This window comes from Neophocaena asiaeorientalis, unplaced genomic scaffold (genome assembly GCF_003031525.2).
Source record: "Neophocaena asiaeorientalis asiaeorientalis breed wild unplaced genomic scaffold, Neophocaena_asiaeorientalis_V1.1 scaffold123, whole genome shotgun sequence".
NCBI lineage: Eukaryota > Metazoa > Chordata > Mammalia > Artiodactyla > Phocoenidae > Neophocaena > Neophocaena asiaeorientalis.
In genome coordinates this window covers 7,924,083-7,943,564 of record NW_020173666.1, presented here as the reverse complement: position 1 = coordinate 7,943,564, position 19,482 = coordinate 7,924,083, and the positions used below count along the sequence as shown (strand labels likewise).

The 19,482-nt window shown below is 36.7% G+C and overlaps 1 protein-coding gene across 1 annotated transcript; it reads right to left on the bottom strand.

The window, feature by feature from the left end:
* Positions 1 to 342: 342 nt before the first annotated feature.
* VIP (vasoactive intestinal peptide) lies at positions 343 to 9,181 on the bottom strand. The gene is made up of 7 exons (XM_024747996.1): positions 9,005 to 9,181; positions 7,688 to 7,804; positions 5,463 to 5,585; positions 4,420 to 4,524; positions 3,517 to 3,648; positions 2,608 to 2,695; positions 343 to 1,184 (listed from the first exon to the last, which is right to left on the bottom strand). Exons 2-6 carry the CDS (start codon positions 7,792 to 7,794, stop codon positions 2,650 to 2,652), a joined length of 513 nt encoding a protein of 170 aa, XP_024603764.1. The 5' UTR covers positions 7,795 to 7,804; positions 9,005 to 9,181; the 3' UTR covers positions 343 to 1,184; positions 2,608 to 2,649.
* Positions 9,182 to 19,482: the final 10,301 nt, after the last annotated feature.

Below are 19,482 nucleotides of genomic sequence, written 5' to 3'. Positions count from 1 at the left end.
CTGCTGCCTGAAATGTGGGTATGATGGCTGGATCTCTAGCTGCATTTTTGGATCATGAAGAAAAGAGCCTTGTCCTAGGAAATGAGGGGTGATCTGGAAGCGGTTTAGATTACTGAGGACTTCATGGAGCAGAACCATCATACCAACCCTTGACATTTTACTTCTGGCCTTGTATGAGAAAGAAATTTCTCTCTTATTTAAGTCACAGTTAGTTTAGGACACACCCAAAATCAAACATAATCCTACCTCAAACATCACAAAAACTATCTAGTTCCTGGAAACTTAGAGCTAAAATGAAGTACTGCTGCATCGTTTAAAAGAATCAAAACAATAGACAGTGTATGCAACGATAACCAAAGGTCTTTATTTTCTATATTTAATTTCTTACAATCATTTTGGAAAAATAGTTGTTTCTCCAAAAGTGCTTTCACTGAAGAAAGCTGATATGACCTAAGCATTATTTGAGAGATTATGGAAAAAATATTTATCACTGAAAAACAAATGTTCCTTTCAGTTTACATGTTACACATACTTAACACGAGCATAAATGAAAAGTCCGGTGTCAGAAGTAGAGGCCATTCTCCTTAACTGAAACATTCGATCTGAAGAGAGTTTTTGGCAATAAGAGATCCAAAATTGAGAGATGTAAAAATCTCATTCAAAATGAATGCTGCCTAAGAATGCGGAAACCTACAACATTTTCTGAAAATCTTTTTTGAAGAATGTCTCTTTGTTTTTGGTATTCTCTTAGACACTCTGAAGTTTATTTAACACAGCATCCTATCTGCTCAACATTCAAATTTAGATGTGCTGATTCTCTGCTCCACTCTTTTGAATAGTTAAGTATGTCCTATAAATAAACACATCAATTTTGCTCTATTACTACCCTTCCAAAAAGCCTCATATAATTGGAAGTAACTTAGTATTTACTTATCATTAAATATATTTTTGTTAGAAAGGATACACAGCATATGAAATCACAGGATTCTCATGAGTTAAAGACAAATTTTAGAACTCACAAATAATATTTACAATGTAAACATCACAGTTACTACATCAGAGTAAAATAAATCACAACATTCACAACACGGCATATCTTATTTGGTTTTGATATTGAAGTTGTTTTCTTGAATTACTTATGTAGAACTCAGAATTACTTTGCTTATCGTTTTCCTTCAAGAATTCTGAAAAAGAAAGTAATGGTGATTCAAGCATGAAAACATTTTTATTTACAGCCTCTTACTTTCATTTACTTCTCCACTCATTTGATAAATATTTCTCCTAGCCCCTCATCGGCAGCTTTTGAGAGGGGATCGCGTTTTGGGATATCAAGAGAGACTCTTCCAAAGGACTTATTGTTGCAAAGGAAGCCAGAATGTGAAGGGGTTCTCTAATTAGTCATAAATAATTACCCATTTGTAATTTTCACAACTGGTTGACCAACAAAACTTCCTGTTAAAAGAATTTGTCCAATGTCACCCATTCAAAAAGGCAAAGAATGAAGGATGGAAACTCATAAAAAGACAGAGTAATTAATCCTCCTTTATATTGTAGTGCCTATTGTATTTCTTAATTTATTGGAAAAACCTTATTTTTATAAACATTTTTTCGAGAAGCTATATGTAACTCACTTTCTTTTTTGAGCATTTGAGGAATTTGTTTCTCTGAAATGTCTGTGCATGGTGAGGAATAAGCACATATAGCACCCCTGACCATGTATCTTACAGGTTATCTCTCATGTGACAGTAGCAGAGTTGAGCAGGTGTTACAGAAACCATAGGATCCACAAAACCAAAAGTATTTATTTGGAGTCCTTTAGAGAAATTTTTGACAACCTGATATAGTGATGCTATAAAATTTCATTAAAGGCTTACCAAGCATTATAAAAATATTTTATGAGCTAATGTAAACAGTAATGTAACTCAGGAAAGAAATATGCCGTGTATCCATGTTCACATAAAAACAATTTTGATAACAATCTTATCACTTAACAAAGGATAAAATCTATTCGTGTTTTCTCTACTCAAAAAATGTTTTACAGTGAATATTATTAGAGTCGTTGTACCTACATTCACTTCATAGGTAAAATAAGCTAAATTTGACTTTCACTGCATGAGGTTTACTATGTTTTAAGAAACACAGTGAGACCCAGACTCTCTTGGTATTTTCACAATAATGAGCCACGCTGTAATTTTATGGTATTTCCTTATACTTAAATTAAATGAGACGCTAATAGTCAATCACGGGACTAGACCTTAAATTAATAGAAGCAGCATGGCTTGACTATCAAAGAGAAAGCCAGTTTTTCTCATTAGTGTGAGTCAGTCTCCTTTTTTCATATCTCATCAGAAGGATAGGAATAAGTCTGTGGAAGCTAGGAGATACCAAACTGTTTACTCATTGTGAGATTTCTCTCTCATGCTATCAGAACACTGCATGAATCGTTTCAAGCTGTTTACTAAGCTGGGGTCCACTTCAGATAGAAGCGTCCTTCTTAGATGAGGTCTCACTGAGAGAACTCTAAGATGTTTTTCACCAAGTGACTCTTACCTACTTAAATAGTTAGATGATTGCTACTAGAATATAATAACGCACAGTGATACTCACCACCGGGAAGCTGTCAGCAGCTTTGCTCCAAAGAACTTTTCATCATTTTTCTATCACTTCGAGAAAGTTAGGAGATTCTCCCTCACTGCTGCAGACCAGAAAGAGAGAATCGTGCATGTTAAGGCTCTTGGATGAGAAAGCTTCTAAAGGAGAGGTGATGTGTGACCCAGGTTGTTCTAGGTTCTCTGTAAAGTGCACTAAGAGCTAAACAATTCTCCTTCAGGTGAGTCATTACCTATGAATGGTTCTTCAATCTTCAAGTGTCTAAAAGTTTTCTTACAGAATTATAATCTGGTGGGCAAAAAGAGTCATCTTGCCTGATTTCACCCGAACAGAATTGTCCTTCATACTCACCATCTAAACAAAAATAATTGGAATAAAAAGAGAGAGTACCACATGTCCTATATATTGTGCTCCGATATTTACACACCACGGAGAGACATAGGTTTTACTGAATCTGAGAAGACAAAATAATTCATGGTTTAATTCGGTAAAATGCAGATATTAAATATGCAGGTAAAGGGAATTCCATGTGGTACCAAATTGCTAGTTGACTGCCCTTTACATGTTTTAAAAATCAGCACTTTTGATAAAACCTGTTCCCAGACTCAGACTAGATGTCTCTACAGTCATCCTTTTTAACCCTGGAAGCACGGTAGAAACAACTGGAGAACTCTTAAAAAATACCAGGGTCTAGAGCCGCATCCTTAGAACCACTAGTTTCCTGGCACTTGGTCTTGGGTTAGGCTCAGACATCAGTATTTTTTAAATTCTCCAGGGTAGTCTAATGTTAGCCAAGGTTGAGAACTACTGCTTCAGAGCTAGAGAGAGAGAGACATCTCCATATGCAGCTTCTATTTTGAAAGTCGTTTACAATTTCTCATTTTAGCAAGCTCTCTGTTTCTTTACCTCCGCTTTCCATTTAGAATTGAGTTCAAGTATTTCTTTACAGCCATTTGTTTTCGAAGGCGGGTATAGTTGTCAGTGAAGACTGCATCTGAGTGGCGTTTGATTGGTCCCTGGTCTTCTGAGATGCTGTTGCTAAGAAATGAGAGAATAAGGAGACCAAATAATTTTAACAAGAAATGATAAAGGTACCAAAGGTCTGAATTTCTTGGAGTCAGATAAAAATGAATTCCAACACCCAACTCATTTTCTATCACAAAAAGACTGAAAGAAAAATGCATCTAAGCCTAAGGATAGGGGAGCAAGGAATAATCCAACATACTTTGGCCTTTACTGGGAGTGCCTTTAGACACATTCTGTCCTAACTGAGCAAATAATTTATCAAAAAAAAAAAAAAAAATGGGGACTACTTGAAGTTGTGTTCTGCCATTGGAAGGAAAAGTTCTTTAAAAAATAAATACTTCTTTATGAAGCTATGCCACTCTGAGTAGTATCTTCTACATATTCAGTTATTGGCCATTTAAAGACAGAATCTTCCAATGTTTGCTTTGAGCAGGAAGTAAAACACAAACACTAAGGTTAACCTTAAAATTTGCTTCAGTTTGTACTATGTCTTATTTATTTTTTACTGTGTCTAGTTCAGTTTGTTTGCAGATTTATAAATGATTATTATTTAAGAAAAACAAGTGTGTCTGGAGCCAATGAGTATGATATTACTAGGAAAACTTTTCTTAATCCATGGGCCTGGTACATTTTATTGAAGAATATAAATTATTTGATAACTAAATTAAACATTATCAAGAGTTATCCATTTCAAATAAAGAAAATTAGTTGTTTACAGTGAAAATATAATTGTCAAATTTAATAATCATAACATGTTTTTAAAAACTAATAAACTCTCTTTACCTAATTCGTTTCCCAATAAGGGACTCAAGGTACTTTTTGGCAGAAAGTTGACTTAAGAGTCTACTATAGTCACTGGTGAAAACTCCATCAGCATGTCTGACGTTTCTGAAACAAGGAAGAAAGAATAGTCATTATTTTGTAAATAGTTTGCTAAAATATCATTTTGGCTCATTAGATACAAAAGAAACATCAACTTATTTGAGAGCTCCTCATGTAAACTTAAATCCAAAAGGAGGTTTTCTAACAACCCAATAAACAATATAATCTATTGACTTATTCTAATGACTTTTATCTATATTTCCAGCCCTACAGTTTGAAAAATTAAAGAAATTAGCTTTTTTAGAAGCATATCTCAATATTAAAATAATATTCTCTGGTAGAACCTATAAAACTAATTCTCTCCTAAGAAATACTGGTGGGAAAATATATTTAGTTTCTATTTATTTATGGTGTTTTATTTCTTCTATTCTGAATAAAGCTATATGCAAAGGGAAATTCTCCTGATTTTAGCAAAAAATCCTCTTATGGCTTTTGCTATTTCTTCTGCCAAAATATTTGGAAAGAAAATCTCTTAAGATAGAAGGGATCACAGAGCATATCAACCAAATTTTCCATCCAAATGAGAAATAGTTTTTGCTTTGTCTTTTGTATAGAGTTACCCTGTCTACACTGGAATGCTGCTCTGGACAAATGGTTCCGTGAAATGCATAGCTTTTATTATTAGACACCTTTTCTTTACATAGAGGTGAAACTCTTGAATGCTATAAATGCTATAGTTTTACAAGAATTGGCACACCTTCTGATGTTAAAAATTTATGCAACAGAATATAAGTGGATGAGTTTCTCAGCCTGGCCTGTTACAACCTCTCTATGTGAAAATCATGTACAGCAGCAAGAGCTTCAACAAATCAGGCTGAATGAAGCCATGATACATGGAAACTTGTAGTGCTATGCTGTGAGAGTAGCTTCATGGTGACACAAAAACAAAATGTTTAGATTTCAAAAAAGCATTTTCTAAAATAAAACAATAAAAATGAACTCACCTGGATACATCATAATAAGGTGTGTCATTTTCAGCTAATGCATTTTGTAAAACGTCAGTGTCTGCTTTTAATGAAATTTGATCAGGTTCATTTGCTCCTTCAAAAGGTATTCTGTCACCCACCCTGTTAGGAAAAAATACTGTAAAGTGTAATACATTCCTTTCTCAGAAGCTACTGCTTATGGCTTTACAAACATTTGAAATGAGTTATTCAAAATCTTAGGATATATCACCCATTCACAATATATGGATAGCATAATTGATTTAATGGCTTCTATGGTTTACGAGAGTATAAATAGTGGAATTTCTGTTTACCCCATAAAATACATGCCATACAACTTTTACAGGCTTTATGTACCAGAAGAGCTACTTAGTTCAGTCTTTCAGAGCATGAAGCAAAGTACACTTCCTTGGCAATAGCTTCACTTTGCAAAGTTCACAGGTAGAAAGATTTTATGCAAAATAGAAACTTTGGAAAATTTTTTATATTCAATATGAAAATTGGGAGCAATTCATGTATTTGTTGATGGTCAGTATTACTTGTCTCAACATCTCTCAAGAGCTGAGTATTAACTATCTTTCCTTCTCTAAGTCCCTAAACTTTGTTTCAAAGATCCACCTTGGTGCGATGTATTTCTATGTATTGACCAAGTCTGAAGACTTTCTCCATCTCTGAATAGTTACTCAAATTCAATGAATTTTGTCGAGCTTTTTTGTTTCAATTCTCACACAGTAACGCAATTTTAATAAGGGATATACAATGCTTTACTGGGAGACTAAGCATAGACGAGACATCTCTCTATAGACACGGAATATGATTATACTTGTGAATGAATGCACATTTTGAACACCAGCACACTGTAAAATTATGTGTGTGCATGTTTTCACTGTTGGGGTAAACTTCTAAGGAGTGTGTCGCCTGCCGGGCACTTGTGTATTTTTTGGTGAGGCAGTAGCTGGTAGACAGTAACAAGCAGCCCTCTTTGAGTATGAAGCCTAGCAATCAATGCAAACTTCGGCATTCTTGAGATTATTCATCTCTTGTGATATAACCATTCAGATAGACTCATTCTATTTAATTATCAAAGCAATGTATGATCTGGCTTTAAACAGACTTCACAGAGAACCACTAACAGCTAAGAGATTATTTACTCTATGGAGCATAAGCCTACCTTGAACAAAGAATTAGGAATAAGAAAATAAGCAAAGAAGTGATTATTTGTGCTTAGATATAGTAGTCCCTGTAAACTGGAAGGAAACTAATGTAGTTTCCATTTACTGTCTCCTTCCTTAGCATAAATTTATTTCAGATAAAGCTTTAAAGGTGAGTTATTATACTGTATGAACTTGAAATATGAAACACAACATAAAGAGCAGTAAAACTAAGGAATTACGATAAAAAACCAAGTCCCTTAAAATTCATTCATTGGGGGAGGATGTCTCAGTAGATCAATTACCCCACAATTCTTAATATTGACCAATTGATTCTGCCTAATATGTCCAACATGATTTTACGCATATTCCACTAATCAACTACTCATCTTATAATTATTTGCCGACTGATCTTAAAAATGAACTAAACCCAATTTTGAATTAGTTGATGAACTAATAGAAAGTATAATTATGCTGCAAATTTTCACTTTAATAAAAGTATGAAGGAGCAAATCCAGATTTCTTTACTTCCTGGGATCAGTTCATTTTTCCAAATCAGTCCTCTTAATCACCAATTGCTTATTCTTGATGATAATGGGAAGGGAACATATAAAGTACATAATCCCATAAAAGATTGTCATTCTCTATGAACATGAAATAAAATTACATTATGATAAAAAAATGAACTAAAATGAGGTAGGCAACTAGACACCTATTTTTCCAACAGAAACTGAACTGAACTGAGATGACAATGGAGAATAGCTCATTACTCATCTAAAACTGGTTTCGAATGAAAGGAAAGTCAAACCCTCCTTCTGCCTTGCTCGGAAATGTGATCCACGCTACCCATAAAACTAGTCATTGACACTGTCTCTCTGGCCCTGAGAGTGAATTCCAAGACTCAGAATAATCATGTGGACCTGAAGTTGAAAAAAACTTGCTTAACATGTCAACCAACAGACTTAAATAACTAATACCTAATGTTTTAAATTGAGCTGTCCAAAATAACATATAGGAAATTCCCATTTCCGTGGAGAAGGAATGTTCAACTGTCTGAATTGAAAGAGAACCTACCTTAGAGCAGAAGGTGCTCCAAAAAGAGGCCATGCCAGGGTCTGCGAGAAAAGCACGCTGAAAGATATCAGGACCAGGAGTAGCTGGGGTTTGCTTCTCGCTTCCATCTTTCTGCACCTCAAAGGGGAGAGAAGCACATCGGCTTGTCCAACCACAGATGTTCCAGTAAGGTCATTCTGAGTGTCTAGCAGTAAGGTCTTAAGGCTCTTGCAGAGTTTAGAAAAAGTAATTTTCATCATACAGAAAGAGTTAAACTGCAATATGATTACTTTTTAAATCAAAAAGGTTTTTGTGTGTGTGAATGGTGTTTGAATAAAAATTAGGATCTTTTTCAACTGCTGTCTCTCACTAGGCACAAGCATATACTGAATGCAATACTCTTACAGTACTGGAAGTAACTATAGGGACAATTTCCTTATAACAGAGTTGTAACATCCATGTCTAGTATTTTTTCTAACTAAGGAAACAACTTCAAGAAGCTAAAGTTTCTTCTTTTACTCTAAGTTTTTAGTATCTGATTAATATAAAACTGGAGTGTCATCTATTTAATAATGTATGTATATATGTATGTACATATCCTTATAAAATTATTTTGTATATACATTTTTCCTCTTTTAATTGTAGATGTTACAATTAACATGGAGCTTAATCTCCATAAAGAGTTTGGTTTTGAACAAACTAACTCAATTAGTAGTGAAAATTAATACAAAAAAATCATTGAACCACATATTACCACTGAAATAAAAGGAAAAATATATTAAATACAAAGCCTGTATATTTTTACATCTAATACACTTACACATTTCATTTCTAAATAGCTTCTAAATAGAAATTTAGGAGTTTGATGTCTGTTTCTTGTGCTGTCTGTAAAACTCACAGCATTTAAATTTAAAGAGGAAAATAAATGCTTTTTAAGTTCACATAACTAACATTGAAATAGAAAGAACAGCACTAAAAAACAAGTTGAAACTTCCAAAACAAATGTATCCACTGAACCTTCTGTCAAAAATTTATATACAAGCCAAAAAAAAAAAAACAAAAACCCTACTTTAACACATTATTTTTAAAGGGGCATTGAGTAAAAGAAAAAGCAAGGTAAAGCATTTTCAAACTAAAGAATTCAGAAAACCCATTCATATGTGGGAAGTTGAGGCATTTCTATACTTACCAGGTGACTTACAAACCTGTATTTTTGTTGTTGTAAAGGAGGAACACTGTAAAATTCTTTTTCAAGAGAAAGAAAAACTCAATATATCCTGAGAAAAGTTCCAGAGGCAGGGGGAGAAAAAAAAGAAGAAAGGTAAAGTTTTCACTTACCTTGTTCAGTAGTTTTCCTAGGGAGCTTTCTGTTCCAAGGAGAATATTAGAGCTGTCTCAGGTGCTGAAGCCCCTTGAGGCCGACAAAGTCTCCACCAGGTGCTCTTGCCCTTAGAGCTGAACCAGAACTTGGTACTGGCTGAGGGTTGGCTACTATTGCCAGCAACTGCTTTTCACTCTACCCTGACCAGCATTTCAAAGCCCATCATTTTATAGGGCTTAGGCGCAGGGCTGAGCAATCACAAAGCTCTCTGAAAGACGTCACAGTAATATTCTCATGGGATGAGTAGGACTTGAAGTTCTTATTAAATTGTCATTATGCCTGATTTATATAAATTTATAGTGAGTAACTTCAAGATGTAAGCTATAAAGAGGAAATTTACTTTCCTTTAAACAAAAAAAAGGTACCAAGCTTAATGTGAAATATTTTCATCTCTAATGAGTAGCAATGAAATAAAAGACAGATTAGTGTTATGGCCAAGGTCACTGGAATTCCTTCAGAAAATAAGAATTTTATGTGCAAGAACAGATGCAGAAAGCAACAAATACTTAGGCTCATATGCTTACAAACATAATTCTCCTTTATTATAAGGCATCGATTGTCCTAAAGCCTTTTTATTTTTATACTATTCATGTAGATCCTGACTTAATCTTTCTTGAGATCTATCCTAATTTTAAAAGCATCCAGAAATAAGTTTCCTTATTCTTTCTATTACTACTTTTTCTTTATATTGAAACAAGTCCCTGGATAAATTTTCAAAAAGCCTCTAAGATACTGTAATATACACACTGTTGCTTAGAATAGTAGCAGTACTGCTGTTTCACATTAGCATAAAAATGTCATAATTCCTAATGCATTTTCACATACATGACCTCAAATTATCCCAAAAAAAAAATTATCGTACTGGATAGTCCCAAAGGTTCATTTTTTTCTTTCTTTTTGAACATTATATTTATCAGTTTTTTAAAGTCTTGCACTGTGTGGAATTATATATATCCCTGAACACACACCACATGCATACCAGCTTTTAATATTTCCAGCACAGTCACTTGACAGGTGACTACAAAGAACTAGTTGGCAAGCATTTACGGAGTACTTTGATAAACACTTAATTTCTATTTGTGGGTTTTTAATTCAAAGTAGCCTAGCATCAGAGTTTAAGGTAAAAATGCAGCTACCTGAACAATTTCATGGACAACAAAGTAAAATGTTACTCTCCCTTTTGTTTAAAAAAAAATGGCCAGGGTGTGTATTCTTTTATATTTTTCTTTGTAAGTCCCTCAAGGGGTAACAGCTCTAAAGCCCCCTTTCTTTCTTCTGCTTTAAGATTTCAGTATCTATTTCCTTCATTCAAAGTCAGACTGATCCAGTAAAAGAATATCCTGCTTTGCTTAATCATATTTTCTAATCCAGTTACAAGAAAAATTCAGTGAATTAAATTTCAAAACGTCTGGAAATTTGTTTCCCAGCTGACAGCTCTGACTTAAGCCAGAGTTCCTGTGGCTTAATTCCAGGAAATCTTTTTTTACCTGATAATTACAAACTAGAGGTTGAAATCATTCTCATATGGAATTTTTTTTATCCTTAGCTCTTTATCACCTAATTCCCAGTGAAGCAATTTTATCTGAGAACAGCAACAGCAAAATAAGTTGATTGAGAGTCACAGGGAACCCACCGCTGAAGGTAAGCAGAAAAATCTAAAAGAAAAAAAGACATGAAGTTGATTATTATTTGGTCTAAGCAAGTACTTAGCATTCACACAGAGTGACTACAGTAGGTTTTCCAATGGTGAAGGCAGTTCCTCCCATTATAATAATAAAACACAAAAATAAAGAGAAATAATTAAAACTTATTACCTCTGAATAAAAATAAACTAAATCAAAGAACTGTGTTTTTTCCTATGAATTTAAATTAGAAATCAAAACTGAATTTCAAAATGGGATCATAGCACCATCTTCAGGTTGAAAAGCCTTACTTCAGAAATTTTTTTTAAAATGTGTTTCTTCTGTTTTCTTTCAAGGAAATGGAAGTAAACCAGAGGCTCTTTATCCAGATAAATTATGGAATCTTCCAGAGAAAGAAACATATTAAAAACTACTATAGCTGAGTTTATTCTGAATACTTTGTTACTATAAAACTCAGTAAATACAAAAATACAAATGTGAATTTACTGTTTAAATCTGCTTTTTCCCCTACTTTGGCATATCTTTCCATAATGTTCCCACATCTCTAGCAGAACTTATTTCCTACCTTAAGGCTTCTCATTAAAATGATATTTATAAAAAGAAGAACCAGTTGCTCATACAACTAGAACAGATCTCCAAGACCCTTCTTTTACAAGTAAGTAAACTGATGTCCCGAGAGTTTAAGTAATTTTCAGGTGGTAGTTACAAAAAGGGGATGAAACCTAGGTCTTCTGATCTTGATTAAGTTTTCTTTCCATTAAGGACTGGTGGTTTTCTGTAACTGTTGTTATCACCATTACTGATGATAAAAGGTCAGATAAGGAAAAAAAAACCCTCATAAAAACATTGACATCTCCTTTTTTCACCAACTGGACCAAAGGCAGAGAAAGAAAACTGGCATTCTAAACTAAAACATACTGAATGTAGGAAAATCAGATGGAAGGGGTTTTCAGGCTCAGAAAATAGGCAGAAAGCCAGAGTCACCCTTTTTTCCTTAGTGAAAAGAGCTAATAGAAGGTCCTTATTAAAGATGATAAGCTAAAGCTGTGCTCTTCTGCGTCTTGATGTGACAGCTTTGCCTGCCTAACTCAGCCAAACTCACACTCAGCCCTGAGACCTGTCCACTGTTTGCCAGGGTCATCCTGAGGGTCTACATGAGAGTTTTGCAAACCACTGGCTGTGAGCCGCATCTGGCTCAACTCTCTGGGTTTTGTCACTCAAGCTAGGAAGGATGTTTACATTTTTTAAAGGCTGAAAAATGTTAATAGAAGGAAAATACTTTGTTTGAAAGTTATATGAAATGTAAAATTTCAGGCCTCATAAATGAAGTTTTATTGGACCATGAAAATGCTTACCACATATGTATTGTCTACAGCTGCTTTTGTGCTACAATGGCCAAGCTGAGTAGTTGTGACAGAGACCGTAGAGCCTGCAAAACCTAAAATGTTTACTATTTGGTCCTTCACAGAAAAGAAGGGCCACAGAAAAGCCGTAGACATCTGGTCTAGAGCTTCCCATTTGGGAAGATATTTAAGAAGTCATGTTTACCTTAATATTCTTAAGTCTTTGGTTTTCAATAACTTGTATTAGGAAATATATATGTGTGTATATATATTTATGTGTATATATATATACACATATACTTTTAGTATATACTATGTATAATATCCATGTATGTATATACATATGTGTAATGTACATAATGTATACGTATATCTAAAGCACCCTTTCATTGTAGCATTGTTCATAATAGCCAAGATATGGAAACAACCTAAGTGTCCATAGATGGATGAATGAATAAACAAGATGTAGTATATACATACACAGTGGAATACTATTCAGCCATACAAAAGAATGAAATCCTTTTTTGAAATGAAATTCATTTATGACAACATGGATGAAACTTGAAGATACCATGCTAACTGAAATAAGTCAGATGGAGAAAGACAAACACTGTATGATTTCACTCATATGTGGAATTAAAAAAAATGAAACTAATAAACAAAATAACACAAAAACAGACTCATAGATCCAAAGATCAGGTTAGTAGTTGCCAGAGGGTAAGGGGGTTGGGAGGGTAGGTGAAACGGGTGAAGGGGGTCAGCTGTATGGTAATAGATGGTAACTAGACCTGTGCTGGTGATCACTTTGTAGTGTACCCAGTAGTTGAAAAATAATGCTGTACACCTGTGACATATCATAAAATAAATAAATGTATTAAAGATTTAAGAACAAATTTCATCTACTTCACAATGTCATGATCATACATATGCCCCTCCCTCTACCATACACACATTCCATGTAACCAGCCTTTAACTCAGTGACCCCCACCTCGACTTAGAGATCAGAATATACGAGTCCACAAAGAGTGGAGGTGTTACCAGTGGAGGAAATGGGAAGCAATGATGTCTAACCCCTGGCTCTTGACTTTAAGAACTCTGAAGTCTGTATGTTAGAATGAAAGATTTGGCAAGAGTATTTACTGAGTGAGTTCGCACAGTGTCTGCACCACAATACCTATTCTCCCCAGACCAGGAAAGAGCCTCTGAGATGGGGAAGAGAAGAAATGATTAGCGATGGAGAGGCAACCTTCTGTCCCTTGTCGGTAGTAGTAGGTTTATGGTAGGAGTGAAACGTTGCATGACAGAACCCTGCCTTATTAAGCTTGGGGACTAAGTAGTAGAGGCTAACTTGGCTTCTTTTCTCATCTTATTGCCACAGCAAACAATGGAGAAACACTCCGCAATGGTAGAGGAAGCAGATAGACCTGTATGACAAAGAAAAGTCTGCCACTTCCTGCTTGGGAGGACCCTAAGTGCCTTCCAGGTGGTAAAAAGTTGAAAGGGCCTACCAGTCTTTAACCAAGGGCCAGACCATACCCAGAGACCAGAGGGGACTGCACATCTCAGTGGACAACAGCAAGGCACAGAGCATCCCCCAAGGACCCAGAGGAGGCCTCCTGGAATTTCATGTTGTTATGTACACGTGCTCACAAACTTAGATGCTACTGTGAGGAAAAAGAGGGAGAGAGCAAATTCTGAACTGACAGAATGTTAAATCTTAAAATTACTGTGTTTACCCAGAAATGACTAAGAATACATTTTCTGTGAACTGGAGGAAAATAGAAGTTGAGTTAGAGAAAACATTTTAGAGCTAAAGGTTTTGCACATGACGCTATGTGGCCTGTGAATATTTGTAGTTGCTATTACTCTAAGAATGATCTTGAGTTTGTATGATCATGCTTTGGCTAGGAGAAGACTGCACAGGGCCCTTTATCCTACTTAGTATCAACATTAACTTTAAAAAGACTATGATTGCCTTGGCTAGGACTTGCAAAACTATGTTGAATAATAGTGGCAAAAGTGGACATCTTTGTCTTGTTCCTGAACTTAGAGGAAATGCTTTCAGTTTTTCACCATTGAGAATGATGTTTGCTCTGGGTTTGTCATATATGGCCTTTATTATGTTGAGGTAGGTTCCCTCTACGCCCACTTTCTGGAGCGTTTTTATCATAAATGGGTGTTGAATTTTGTCAAAAGATTTTTCTGCATCTATTGAGATGATCATATGGTTTTTATTCTTCAATTTGTTAATATGGTGTATCACATTGATTGAAGATGTGATACGTATATACAACGAAATATTACTCGGCCATAAAAAGGAATGAAATCGGGTCATATGTAGAGACGTGGATGGACCTAGAGACTGTCAAACAGAGTGAAGTAAGCCAGAAAGAGAAAAGCAAATATTGTATATTAACACGTATATGTGGAATCTAGAAAAATGGTACAGATGGGGGTGGGATGAATTGGGAGATTGGGATTGACATATATACACCACTAGGTATAAAACAGATAACTAATGAGGACCTGCTGTATAGCACGGGGACATCTACTCGGTGCTCTGTGGTGACTTAAATAGGGAGGAAATCCAAAAAGGAGGGGATATGTGTGTACATGTGGCTGGTTCACTTCACTGTGCAGCAGGAGCTAGCACAACATTGTAAAGCAGCTGTACCCCAATAAAAATAAATAAATAAAATAAAAAATAAAAAGACTATGAGACAGAAGCCTGGCAATGTTGAGACCCATCCTGGAGTAATGAGCGCTTCCCTCGGGTCTTCCTCCAACCCCTTGTCCTTCAGTCGTTCTTGCTGGTCCCCAGCTTTGACATCTGGTTCCCTTTCTAGGCTTCCCCAGCCCACTTCTTGGCCTTCGTGTTCTCAGTCTGTTTCGTTCATTTTGCCTCAGTCCTATATGGCCCCCTGGGAAGCCTGAGTTTTGACTGCTCTCAGGACAGATCTGATCCCACAGTTTACAAACCCAGATACCCGCCTCTGCTGAATACTCTCCAGGTGCTGCTTCGGATCTGCTCTCCGCTCCTCTCCACTCTGCTTTTTGTGCCCTTGAAGGTGGACCTCCAGATTCATCCATGGCCTGTGGTCCTCTGGTCTCTGGTTGGGTTTAGCCAAAGTGAGGCTCTGGTAGGAAACTAAAGGGACCAAAGATTAGAAGAAAAAATATTCTGAATTTTTTTTTTTTTTTTTTGCAGTACGTTGGCCTCTCACTGTTGTGGCCTCTCCTGTTGCGGAGCACAGGCTCCGGACGTGCAGGCTCAGTGGACATGGCTCACAGGCCCAGCCACTCCGCGGCATGTGGGATCTTCCCGGACCGGGGCACGAACCCGTGTCCTCTGCATCGGCAGGCAGACTCTCAACCACTGCGCCACCAGGGAAGCCCTGTTCTGAATATTTATTCTCCATAGGCCATGGTTTGGAAGAGACTACATTCCTCCCCCAAGACCCAGAATATGTACGGTGGCCCCTCTCCTGCAGCCCTAGAGATGCTGAAAGCTTGGGTGCTGAGGCTATTGCATGAGTCCTTTGCCACCTCATTGGTTCTCAACATATTTATTAAACTCTCCTCAATCCTTATTAAACTCTGCTATATCTTTATTAAAGTCTGCTCAGTTAATGTCTGAAGAGAGCCATGTGTGTCCTTCCCAGACCATACCTCATGCACTCCCACTCCCAAACCCAACCTCACACTTCTAAGAATAACTGCAGACATTTAATTTTAGGATTCAATAGCTTTAGAAGCCATGCTCATTTTTAAAGTTTTAACATTTTAAATTTAAGTTGAGGGAATTCTTAGAATAATCAATGTGGAATCTTGAAGGAAGGTCACTCTAGCCCTGAGCACATCTGTTGGATTGGTGAGCAATTGGTTTTTAAAGGTTGTAAAACACAAAAAAACGAGAAGTCCTTTCAGACCCTTGTTGTTACTCAAGTCCCCCCAGGAAAAGAGGCTGGATCTATTGTAACACATGTCAGGAGGAAAGGTCAGTGTACTATCAGCAGCCAAACACCAAACCCTGATGGGGGTCTCCGTGGGGAGCAGCACAATGGCCCTGGGAAGGAGATCTGAGGCCAACATGGCCTCTACCTCTCCAGGGCTCCTGGCGCCTCATCCTCAGGAAATAAACTCTCACTGTCTAGGAAGCAGGAGATGTGGCTATTTGATAAATTTGGTTCTTTAGTTAATCATCATTCTAATATCATGCATCTGTGGTCATTTCACTGGACTTCCCAGGCTGAGCGACTAATGTTCTAATTTCTGACTCATAAAACCATAATTTTTAGCTAGAAAGATAATGTAGTCCTGCCTCTTTGTTTTGAGAGATTATACGGATTCAATATCCAAAAGAGGCATTGTTTTCTATTTCATTTAGGGACACAGAATTGAAAAGCCAAACACTGTCTCAGCTCTCAAGGAGAGTAAAATCAGTACAGACATTGAATTCATAATTATAAGGTGAGTTGGCCTAAGAAGTATGATGTATTATGAGAGGTAGAGCAGGTATTTCTGAGGAAGTTATAGCAAAGTTGAGATTTATGGAGTGCATGAACCTTGGCTTAAAAAGTAAAAGAGGGCTTCCCTGGTGGTGCAGTGGTTGAGAGTCCACCTGCCGATGCAGGCGACACGGGTTCGTGCCCCGGTCCAGGAGGATCCCACATGCCGCGGAGCGGCTGGGCCCATGAGCCATGGCCGCTGAGCCTGCGCGTCCGGAGCCTGTGCTCCGCAACGGGAGAGGCCACAACAGTGAGGGGCCCGCGTACCGCAAAAAAAAATAAAAGAGAGAAAGATGGAAGAACATTCTAGGTATAACAAAAAAATATTTTAGAAGACCTGGAAGTATGGCATAAATGAGAAATTAATATGGAGCTTGATCTTAAGGGAAAGGAGAGCCAATAAGTAGGGGTATGATATGAGCTTGTGTTTGTTTTTCAGAAAGATCACTCTGGCTGCTATATGGAGAACAGGTAAAGTACTGGGTGTAGAAAAACCAGAATGTCAGTCTGCCAAGACTAATGTTCTAGCTCCAGAGGACAGTAAAGCAGATTTTGTCTCTCAGAATGTCTATCTTTTATAGACACTTTGATTTACAGAGTATGAGGGAAATACAAGCAAATAACGCTACCTCACAACGCACAGAAGGAATAAAAGGAGACACAGTTTAGTCAAAAAGGGGATTAAGATGCAGGCTGAGTTCAGTATGCGGTGAGGGTATAGCGACAGGGCAGATCTGAGTGGGTGGGCATTCTCTTAATAACCAGAAAGTTGGGTCCTTTGTCTGGTGGAAAACATTTTTAAGATGTACAACAGAATCTTCTGAGGCTTTGTGTGTGTGTTGGAGAGCTGCTTGATTTGAAGGTGATTGGACATTAAGAGGTTAGACTGGCCAGGAGTTCAGGGTCTGGAACACCAGGGCAAGAACAATTCACCATCCTCTAGCACATGTCTACCATGTCAGTCAACACGCTCACATATTCCAAACCCATGAATGGTGCCCACATTCAAGCTGCTCTCTTTCAGTCAAACTTTGTTAGCAGCTTTTATAGCTAGTGATTGTAGGATTTGAATACTTTATCCACCGTCTTATAAAATCATGAAATAACATTTCAAGACAACAGTATTCAGTGGTTGTATGTGTGGATGGGGGTTGCTTAAAGGTCATAAACCTCAAAGTGGGTTTTTTCCCAGCAATTTCTATCAAAGCAATGAGTTAGGAGGTAGTACAAGTGAAAATATAAAAGTGGCTTTGTTTAGGTGGTAGCAGTGGATGGGCTACTTGGGGACTGTTGAGGTATGAGGTATGCGGGAGAAAAGTCAAGGGGTTTTTCCATATTTCTAGCTTGAACGAGGTGGGTCTTATAGCCTCTAGCAGAATAGGAGATAAAGAAGAAGAAACAGACTGACTCTTCATCAGGTTGGGTGAAGAGGATGAGGATAAGTTAAATCTTGGACAGGTTGAGTTGAAGGAGCTATGTCAGTCACCCAGAATAATGGAGGGTAGTTAGAGGGATGTGTGACTTGGGAGTTCAAAAGAAACGTATGGGTAGGAGATAGATTTATCAACTTGAGTAAGGTAAAGGAAACCATAGGACTAGGTTGGATTCCCCTAAAGGGGTGCGATAGGGAGGGTGGGAGGGAGACTCAAAAGGGAGGAGATATGGGGATATACGTAAATGTAGAGCTGATTCACTATGTTACAAAGCAGAAACTAACACACATTGTAAAGCAGTTATACACCAATTCAGATGTTTTTTAAAAAGAAAGAAAGAAATAGCAGGTTTCAAATGCATGAGGATTTTTGTGTCTTTACAAAAATCCTCCAAAGTCAATTCATCTATGAATTGTGATTTAGAGTGTAAAGGATCAAGATAATTCCAGGATCTAAAATCTTCCATAGTGGGGTCTATTTAAACTAAGAGTTTTCCTTAGGATAAGTGAGCGTATTGAATGTGAAAACTACTTAGTCACTTTACCTAGATTAGAAGCACTACCAGTGCTGGGATGTTTTTTCCTTTGCCCTCTGATATAGCTTCAAGTTAATGCACCAAACTAGGAAAATATTATTTAATTTGGGCTTCAGAATCGGTATACTTATTCTACCCATTTCCATTTCCACTCTTGGTATACATTTATCTCAGCAAGAAAAAATGGCCAGGGTGTTCCTAAAACCTCCCTCTCAAGTTTGTTAAGCCGAGAGTCATCAGGTAACTAGCTGACTTCTTAAGGTACTAAACTAATACAGACATGGAGAAGCCATATGCTTTATTAAGCCAGACAGAAAAATATATCTTAGCTGTCCCTAAATAGTTTTAATTTTGGATATTTTCCCTCATTCTTAGAAACCATTTGAAGGACCTAGAAAATGTCAATAGCTTGAAGAATAGTAAATAAACGGATAACAGGATAAATCATTATAATAGATTAAACAAGATAGTCACTAAATATGGAGAATCATAAACTGTATCACAAAAGCTACACCATATTGCATAGTCTAAAGCTAGTGCCTCAGAGTTGTAGGATGATTGCCTGCTTGCTGGTCTCCTTTTCTGGGGTAGGTGAGACGAAGATGAAGGTGGCAGATGGCTTGTCAGAATGGAAAGATCTAGAAAGGAGAAAACTTTTTTTTAACCTGTCCTTACAGCCTTAACCTATAAAGATCTTTCAAAATTAACTTTGTATCCCGAAAACTATTCTTCTAAAGAATGTGCTTATAGCTAAAGGAAAAATATATCTATAAATCAGATATGACTAAATATCCTTTTATTTTTATAAATAATATTCATTTTTCAAATGTGAAGAATATCCATCTTTTTGTTCTTCCTTCCCAGTAAGACACCTCAATCTAAAAATGATTTCCTCTGAGAGAAAGCTCACTTGTTTAAAATGACTAAATTTCAGCCTCTTTCGGAGCAGAGTAATTTACTAAAATGAAATCAA

Coding starts and splice junctions, on each gene's coding strand:
- VIP (XM_024747996.1), bottom strand. CDS start 7,794: ATGGAAGCGAGAAGCAAACCCCAGCTACTCCTGGTCCTGATATCTTTC. Junction 3,649..4,419: donor CTTATTGGGAAACGAATTAG/GTAAAGAGAGTT, acceptor CTCATTTCTTAG/CAACAGCATCTCAGAAGACC. Junction 2,696..3,516: donor ATTCTAAATGGAAAGCGGAG/GTAAAGAAACAG, acceptor TCTGGTCTGCAG/CAGTGAGGGAGAATCTCCTA.